The sequence below is a fragment of the Apaloderma vittatum genome, unplaced genomic scaffold (genome assembly GCF_000703405.1).
Source record: "Apaloderma vittatum isolate BGI_N311 unplaced genomic scaffold, ASM70340v1 scaffold2691, whole genome shotgun sequence".
Lineage (NCBI taxonomy): Eukaryota > Metazoa > Chordata > Aves > Trogoniformes > Trogonidae > Apaloderma > Apaloderma vittatum.
This window is the reverse complement of record NW_009698289.1, coordinates 22,826-32,336: the sequence shown is the minus strand read 5'-3', so window position 1 is coordinate 32,336 and position 9,511 is coordinate 22,826. Positions and strand designations below refer to the sequence as shown.

The following is a 9,511-nucleotide window of genomic DNA, read 5'->3' as shown; positions in this document are numbered from 1 at the left end:
AGCAGAGGCCCACAGAGATGGCAACCTGCACTGACCCTGAAGGTGGCCCTGCTCTGAGTAGGGACCAAACACCATAGGGAAGAGCACTGAGAGCTCTTGGTTTTGCTGAGGATCCCTTAGTGGCATGTGTGGACCTTTTGATTGACGAGGATTTGAACCCACCCACCTGAAAAACTAGGCAAGTGTGGAGGATGAGTGTGTGTTGTCAGCTGTGTCCTCCCTGACCCCTCCTCTGCCTCTTTTCAGAAACACGAGTTCTTTGTGGACATGACCTGTGAAGGCTGCTCCAATGCGGTCACCCGCGTCCTGCACAGGCTGGGAGGTGAGTCAGTGCTGGGTGTGTGACAGCCGGCTCTCTGGAGCAACGTCAGTGCCAGGGCAGGGTGTCAGTGCCCGGGGATCCTTCATCTTCCAAGGGTTGTGCTGTGGGTAAAAGCTGAAAGTGGCTGGTTGGAAACCTCTGCTCCATGCTCTGCTTAGTCAGTGATGAGTCGCTGATTATTCGCAGGACTCTTGGAGACCTTGTGACCCTTAGAGAAATGTCAAGGGAGGGAGGAGCTCTCATGGCTGCAGGTGGCTCTGAATCACCAGGGTCTCATCCTGAACCCTCTGGGAACCACACCGGTAGACCCGTGCTCAGGCTGCCAGAAGGAATGGAGGTGGATGTCCTGCCAGACTGCATTAACAAGGAGGCCTGGGGTGTCTGCAGTGCTTCCCTAGATGTGTCATCAGTGTCCATGTGCAGAACCATCACAGCAAAGAGCTGCTGAGCAGAGCATTTGGTGGCTGCCTGCATAACCTGGTTTTAATACCACCTGAAAAATTATAACCTATGCCTCCTTTATGCTGACATTACCAAGAGAAAAGGATCTGGCCTTCTCTTACCAGTTGTGAGGACCTGTCATCCTGCTTCCCTCTCCTCACTGAGTGAGAACAGCTTTCAGTCACCAAGGTGAAGGCCTTGGATCTTCTTCCAGATCCCATTACCAGGCTGTGGTGATCCCAATTCCTCTGTGTGTCTTCAGCACCAACATCACTTTTCAATGTGCTGGCCACTATCAGCCTCACATGATGATTCTGTGATGCGGCAGAGCCCTCAAAGCTGATACATGCCTACAAATTTTGTGAAAGTACATGTCTGGAGAGAGATTTCATGCCCATTCTTTTCCCTTTTGTTGGTCCAAGATGAAGTGAGCGGATTAAAGCAGTTGAGAAACCATGGTGCCCAATGCAGATCTATAGATCTGGCTTCCTTCATACCGTTACTGGCAGGACACTGCTTTGGTTTTGCTGGCTGGTGGTCATATCAGGGTTTGCTGGTGGGAGGCACATAAACATTTGGCCTTAGGAGCACAGATGTGTGAAGGTGAGCTTTCCCTGTGCTCAAACTATGTGGCTGCTTCTAGCCATGCAGAACTTTCTTCCTTTCCTTGTAGGTGTCCAGTTTGATATTGACCTGCCCAACAAGAAGGTGTGCATCGACTCAGAGCACAACGTTGATACCCTACTGGAAACCCTAAAGAAGACTGGAAAGTGTGCTTCCTACCTTGGGGAGAAGTCCGCGCAGTAGCCTTGCCTGGTGTGAGGAGGCTAGGTATATACCAGGTGTTTCAAATGCCGAAGAGTTTTTTCCAGCTCTCCCAGTAAAACAGGCTGCTTCCTGAGAAGCAGAAAGTTGGAAAGACCTGCAGGTCCAGCTTCAGCAAACCCCCCCTATCAGAGAAGCAGCAGGACCACATGCAGCCAGCACCATTTCTGTGTGGGACCACTTAGGTACTCTGGAAAGCCCATGTGATCCAACAACCTTGTTTGTCTCGGAGAGGTAGAACGTGGCCTTCGTGGCCTTCGTGCCACTCCCAGCTGAACGTGCATGAAAACAAATCCCAAAGACATTCACCAGCTGCCCAGAGAGAGCAGTGGCCCCCAGCAATACCAGGGCGGGTGATGGGACACAGAGTCCCCTTGTGGGTACATGATGAGGGGGTTGGTTGTTAGTTCAAGGGCCTCCAACATCTGATTGTGTTGGTATCACTTGTTAATCCTCCACTAAACTTGAAGATGGAAAAAGAGCAGCATGCTGCTACCCTCATTCGTGGATGTTGGGTTTCAAAATAGCTCCCAGTGCACACAACCCTTGGCCAACTGGACATCTATGCCAGAGGCAACTTGATTTTTGCAGCCTGTCAATTTTCCTATAGTCTCAGCACTACAGGGACATGTACAAAACTTTCGTGACTGTGACATGTTTTTGCAGGCAGAGTTCAATGTCAGTGCAAAAGAATGAAGTTGGAGGGGATTGCTGCTCATTCGCTGCCTCTTCTGTTCTTTGCTGTCCAAGACAATTATATTGCATTTCTTAAGAGCTTGTTTCTGTCAGTGGAGCTTTCTAATCCAATGACATTGTTATAAAACGGTCGGGCTTGATCTTCACAAATACCCAGCACAGATGCACTGAAAACAGTTCATGCTGATTTAATTCCCAGTCAGTAAATTAAAGTCAGGGATTTACACCACCAGGAATTAAACTGATACAAGAAGGATTTGAACTGATACTGATGTGCATGTGCAGTGGATCTGCATTGTTTTAATAGACTGACTTAACAGATTTAAAATGTGCAGTTTGTATCATTTGAGCAAGGTCTCAGTACTTCTTAGAACTTGTTTAAAATCATAGCTATAATCAAATAACATTGCTGTTTAAAATAGAAACAGTCTCTGAACTTATTTGTGCCTCAAATATTTTTCAGTTTGTAGTATTGACAGCAAGAGCTGTTTTGAGCATGCAGTGACTTGTGGACTATGTCTCGAATGCCTGCAAAAGTTAACCATTACAGCAAAGTCAGTCTCAAATAACGTGGATCTGGCCCTGTGTTCTCACCACTTTCCTTATCAAGGAAAGCATCAAGGCAACTAGAGAGTCAGTGCAGCTGGCCGACCTGGCAGAACATTTCTCTCAATGCTTTTTTTTTTCCCATTGGATTTTAACTGAAGCTATTTGACTTACCCGAGGATTGTAAGATCCAAAACAAAGGAGAGGCGTGGCTTGATTGTCCGTGCTAGCAGCTTGCTGCTAGCTCACTTCAGCTGAAATGGGAAAAAAACCACGAAGTTCTACAGCACGTTTTCCTCTATAGGGAGCATTTTAGGGGCTTCATCTAGAAAAGGAGAGAGGGAAAGAAGCTGCAAATATCTGGCATAGAGCTGGGGTGGATGACTTTCCTTTGGCTTGTGAACGGCAGAGGGCATCTTTGTATAATGTGATCTCCTCTGTGCCGTGGTATTTTTGCCTTTTATTCATTTATTTATTTATTTTGCAGGAATTCAAACATGACTTCAGCAAAAAAAGATGGCTTAACTGTTTGCGTATCTCTCAGCTTGCTCTGTCGTTTGACCTTTACTACCCTGCCAGATGTCGGAAAGCAGAGGGCTGGCAGGAGGAGACAGCTGCGTCTTGGTCTCCAAAAGCGGAGAAATCTAGAGGAGGACGTTATGTGCTGTTTCTAGTCCCACAGTAAATCAAGGTGCTGCTTCTTTCAGTGCATGTCTATGTGTCTTGTGTGTCTTTGTACTGCTTTAAGTGGTTTTCTGTAAGAGAGATGGCTCTTAAGGATGGGAAACTACCATTACATGCAAGACAGGTCTCCTAGGAAATTGCACCTGTGTTTAGAAGCTGACTGCAGTCTCTATCTGAGGGACATACCCCAGGAGAACTGAGCTTGAATGTCACTTAGATTCAGGCAATCTGTGTCTTGGCAGACCTGGATGTCCTTCCATCACAGAACAGAGAAACTTGCCATTTGGGGCGCAAGCGTTGGGAAGAAGGGACTCTTGCAGCCCCTGTAAATCAAGGATAACCAAGTGTCCATTGGAGCTAAATGGGACTGTGAGGAGAAATGTGCAGAAGAGAGTGCATGTGCTGACAACAAATGCAGAAGGGATGGAGGAAGGAGAAGGGTGTAGGAATTTCTCCAAGATCTCTTTATTTCTTGACCCAATGACCAGTGCTAGGGGCTGTACTATTGCTTTGCTCACCTCCCATCCGTTTCATTCAGTTTTCAACCTGGTGAAAAGATTGTGTGTGTCTGTCCCAGTCTGCTGTCTCTTGTTTCACCTGGGGGATGTCTCCAAGTCACATCTGATTTGTTCTGCAGAAAGGAAAACCAACTAAAGTTTGAAGGAGGAGGTTATAAGAGATTTTTCACACTTGCACACTGAGATTTCTTTTGTCATAGTTGCAATTTATCCTTTCCTAGAGTGGATTAGTACTTCAAAGTCCTTCTTTACCATTGATCTAAAGCACAATTAATTACTGTAGATGCAGGGCTGAAGACACTTTGAGGAATGCATTGCTGACACTTTTTATTGGAAACTAAAGGATAAAAGTGCAATAACACTGTGTTATTTCCTGGCACTAAAATTTCCCAGTGGCAGGAAGCTTCCAGAGCCAAGGGTCAGAACCACAACTTATTTCTGCTTTGTGCCCATGCACCCAAACGCAGGGCATGACACTTTTGGGGTCCTGGGTGAGTGAATCCCTTTCCCCTAGCTGTCCCCACCCTTGCTGATCTGAGATGGTGTTTGCCAAAATTAGTTAACATTTATTGCTTTCAGCGTCCTCCCAGGCATGCCCAGTGCATCTACCAGCAGCTGGTTGCCCAGTGTCTCAGTTCTTGTGACAGTGAACTGGGGGAGGACACGTGCCGTCATTTTTGGCCTGGAGCTGGATGGCGTGCAGTGGCACAGCTGGCCTTGGAACCAGCAGCCCTTGTGGCACTTGCTGTCTGCCAGACTGGCAAGCAGGACTGGCAGTGCTGTGCCCGCAGAGGATAACTCCCAGTCTGCCTTGCTGGTAACCAAGCTGCTTGTCCTTGATGTCTGAGTTGCACCTTGTGCTTCCACACTCCCCCAGCTGCTCTGCTCCCCTCTCCCTGCTCTGCTGAACTGTCTGTTTTGGTTAAAGCCTGCTAATCTCCAAGCTAGACAAGGAAAGGTTTCTACCCACAGGCAGCCAGGAGATTCATGCAAGTATCTGAAGTTCCATCACCCATCTGCAGGGCAGCAGTGTCCCAGGCCGCCTCACTACCACTCGCCATGGGTGGAGGGAGTGGACACTGCCTTAAGCTCTTGCCTGCTACAGAAATGACATTGCAGCTTTGGGTTGAAATAAGCTGCAGTGACAAGGTGTGGCCACTCTGAGCTGGCCACAGTGTGGTGGGAATACAGGCTGTCCAGAGGGGAGGTGAGCAGCCCTTCACAAAACCTGCCTGGACCTGGTCTCTGTCCACTGGAGCAGCTATGTCCAGTCTGGGGACTCTTCCCCTGGGCCGTAAGAAATGCCTCTGTCCCTTGCAGCAAGCAATCGTTACACTAGGTTGCCATTAATGTTTTTTACAGCCCCTATAATTTTCCTGTGTGCACAGCATGGCAGGGAGCTGCTCCAGCTTCTCCTCCAGCCAAGAAGAGAAAAGCACCATGATGATCACTAACCCCAGCACTCCAGGCATGTTTAGTGAAAATACCAAAGAACCAGGACAACTCCTATTAGAGCAGGCCTAGAGCATGACACACACTCATTTTCTCCACCAAAAGCCCAGCATGACAGCATCATGTGTGCTCTGCCATCAACCTTGCAGGCTTATCAGGGGAACGGGGTGTTTGAACTGGACCAGGCAATCTGCAGAACACTCTCTTGCTGCCTGCTTTCCTTTCCTCTGGATAAGATAAGGTGTTCGGGGAAGATGCCCTGCTGGTCCTGTGTTCAGGATAGCAAGCGCAGGAGGCTCTGCACCAGTGCTTCTGAAGGTGCCTCCCAAAAGGCCACCCCTCTCCTATGGACTCATCCAGAGCTGAGTAAGGACACTCTCTGACAGTCCTTGCTTCGGTGCCAGGACTGCTTTGGGGCTGATTACAGCTGGGCTAGGGAAGGTAAGGAAGGATGGTCAAGTCTCAACAGAGCAGCAGACCTGCAGGGTGGGCGTCTGAGTAGCTTATGGAAAAGCTTTGGGAGAAAAACACAACTCCTTCACAAAGTCTAAAAGGAGAAGACATAACCTAAGCAAGGTCTCTTTGCCCCACCACTGCCTGACTTCAAGCTCTTCAAAATCTTCATTCAGCAGGTTGGCCTGAAATTGGCCCCCAGGTCGTATGTCATGGAGAGAGACTCCAAAAAAGCCTGCACAGTTCATGTGGCCACTAATTTCCACAGGAAACAATATGCCAGACACTGAGGCTGTGAGGCTGTTTTCAGACAAGGAAATGCTCAGTTTGCAATGCAAACAGGAAAGGGTGGTCCTTGGAAAAGGAGCTTTCCTGTGCCACAGACACCCTGGCTCTGGAGAACATCCCGGGGACCTGCTGGAAGAGGGACGTGTCAGGCCTGCAGGATGAGCAGCTGGTGAGGTGCTTTGCCATCCATGAAGATGTCCTCCCAGCAGTGGGAGCTCACTTCTTGTTTCTTCACGAGGTTCTCAGCCCAGCTCCTACTGAACTGTAAAAGTCTATGAATTGCCTCTAACTGCAGCACCAGTAAGAACTGGGCAAACCCACCTGGACAGGATTTAAACATTCTTTTGTTTCCCCTGCATCCAAATTGCCTTTGCATTTCCCCCCCACTGTGGTGTTTTCAACAGAAGGCGTTTGTTTTTCTCACCCACCTCTGCATTTGTGGTGTTACCCTTCTTGTAGTGCTGCTGCGCTTCTGGGTTTCATTTGTCACCCACTGTTACCTTCTCCTGCTTTTTAAATCTGATTTCAGTGGAAAAGTCTACAGCCTCCAAAGCCCAGTCCCTTATCCACAAAAGAAAAAGCTGTCTTGGTTATCCCAGAGCCATCTTAAGCACCACTGGCTTTTCCAAACTTTCTAATTACCAGATGACAGGCAAGGGGTGATTTTAGCCAAAGGAGCAGTTGTACTCAGTTGAACCACCCAGTAAATGAGAGAATTTCCAAAATAGCACAGCAGGCTGCAGAAAACAGACAAGGATTGGAGATCCCCCTCAATGCCTGCAGATGGTGATCCCTATAGCACAGCAGGCTGCAGAAAACAGACAAGGACTGGAGATCCCCCTCAGTGCCTGCAGATGGTGATCCCTGGTGGCTTAGAGATGTTAATTGCTGTGAAATTTCAGGGTGGGAAAGAAGGGTTCAGTTCGCAACAATCTCAGGAATTCCACAGGCATGTTGTATCTGGGTGTTAAGACTGCTACACAGGGGATTCATTACCAAGAGATGAGGATTTTCTAATCTTATTCTGCTTCTAAAAGTTTGCTATAAGAAACAACCTGCCTTAGGTTTCCACCTTTGCTCACCTGAATGCTCCCAGTCCAGGCACAGTAGCAGCAGAGCTGAGAGTTGAGTGAGCACCATGACTGATGTTTGACTTGCAGGTAGGATCCTACCTCCATGCTTTTGGGGTTTACAAAGCTTTGACCAGCTGCTCTTGGACCTAGAGCTGTGCAGCTGGACCTGGAGGTCCCCGTTGCACTGGGCTGGGTGTTCGCAGTCACGAGCATCAGCCTAAGTGGTCGTACATCTCTGCTGATGGAGGCCAAGTGTCATGAAAGAAGCAGATAACATGGTCCCTTGGAGGGACTCAAGCTCCCAAACTAGCTGGAAAAAGCTTGGTGGTCTCTCTGAACTAAACATGCTGGTCTTGCATCTTTTCTATCAGGTCTACAAAGACCCAACCTTACTTGTTGTGTGACTACAGCCGGGCTGAGGCCTCTGTAATGGAGGACGTGCTGAGCTGTCCTGATACTTGGCGCACTGACACACAGAGCAATGCAAAAGGCCCTTGCTGGTTCCCCCTGCCCTGACAATACACACAGATTCCCTGTTTGACCATTACAGGCAGCTTTCCACATTGCAGGTTCCAAAACAGCAAAACACATGGGGACCCGACACACTTCCCCCTCCAAGACTGTGGCAGTGTAAATAGAAAAAAAAAAAACCAAAACACACAACCAAACAAAAATAAACAAAAAGTAGGCTTAATTAAGGACTTCAAGAGCAGGAAGTGTGCACAAGTGTGCTAGGCAGAGCATAAATATTTTCTTCTGGACCTGCTTTCTCCACGGGTTCAGCAAGGCGATCAAGGCTGGGTTAACAGAGCAAGGGTAGCAAACAGCTCCCAGTCCCTTCAGAAGGCAGCAGCCACAGGGCACCGCTGTTCTGCATCCTTCGCTGGTGCTCCAGCCTTTGGCTTTAGCCTCCCGCAGTATATACTGAAGCTATTCAACCATTTGGCTAAAAGCAGACGTGGAGGGAGAGAAAACAAAGTCAAATGAGAGGGAGAAAGGCAGCTTTTGTGCTGCCTCTGTTTGCAAAAGGCAGCCCAAGCCCCTTGCAGACTAAGGTTTAATTTATTGGAGATTGGAGAGCTGAGGATCACAGCCCCACAGCTGCTGCAAGAGATGGCATTTTGGGGCAGTGACAGAGAACAGGTAGGCAGCCATCTCTTGAGGGAGGAGTGCCCTCAGAAGGGCACATGGGTGTCAAAGTCTAACACTGGACCAGCCACTAAACTCAGACTCTCACTGTGATCCCGCTGCCCTCACCCTCCCAGGCAAGGGCAACAGTAACCACGGAGAGAGACTTTGAGGTTGAAAAAAATTTGAACCAGTATAGCAAAAAAGTAAAATAATACTTAGAGTAAGAATGAAGATATTGAACTATATGCAAGCATTATACAAGCATGCAAATATAGCCAAAGATCCCCAAGAATACGTTAATACAGAACCTTTGCCTTCCAGATGGCTGACAACAGTTCAGAAAAAACCCCAAAAAGGTAGAAAAGGAGCTACACTGCTCCCATCTGGGGAGGCAGAGGCAAGACAACCTGTCCTGACACATGGTGCTCCTCTGCAGCTTGAAAACAAGAGACAGGACCACAAGCAGTGCACAGAAGAGATGATAAACAGCCAGTGGCAAACCTTCCAGCACAGCAGCACTAAAAGATTTCAGGGCTCTTCTTAGGAGCCCTTTTATACTGAGCACCATGGGAAGGAACACAGAGATTGGTGCATTTGGGTTACCTGACCCATCCTCTCCTCCCCACAGGCACAGCTGCCCCTCTCCCTGACTGTGATTGCCCCCTGAGCCAGAAGCTTCACAGAACTTTTATCCTGGGGCTCTCAGACCAGGACAGTGGGACAAGGTACCAGGTCTCTGGCTGCTCTGGGGAGAGCAGATCTGCTCTGTCACTGTCCTGCTACATGGGTGTGTCTCAGGTCACCTAGAAAGGACAAGGGAAACTGGTTTTTGTAGGCAGGAGCCTTCAGCCTGGCCCTTCCTGCTATTGTCCCTCTGCTCATCATGCCTCTTCCTCATCACCTCCTGAAAGACTGCTGGGTGGTACTCAGCCAGGTTTGGGTTTCCTCATCACTAGTCCAGACCAGTGGGTTGCTGTGCTGCCACTGGGGCAGGGCACAGCCAGAAGAGAGATGCTGCAACATTTCAGACTTTCCCTCAGTTCCCAGCTGCTGTGAAATTCCCAGGGCAGGACTGTCTCTAT

At 48.7% G+C, this 9,511-nt stretch overlaps 1 protein-coding gene across 1 annotated transcript; it reads left to right on the top strand.

Annotated features, from left to right (window-relative positions):
- Window positions 1-246: 246 nt before the first annotated feature.
- ATOX1 (antioxidant 1 copper chaperone) lies at window positions 247-3,535 on the top strand (the record flags this gene model as incomplete). The annotated part of the gene is made up of 3 exons (XM_009877940.1): window positions 247-322; window positions 1,437-1,594; window positions 3,318-3,535. Coding segments are annotated over 2 exons (210 nt in total), but the record flags the coding sequence as incomplete, so codon positions are not given.
- Window positions 3,536-9,511: the final 5,976 nt, after the last annotated feature.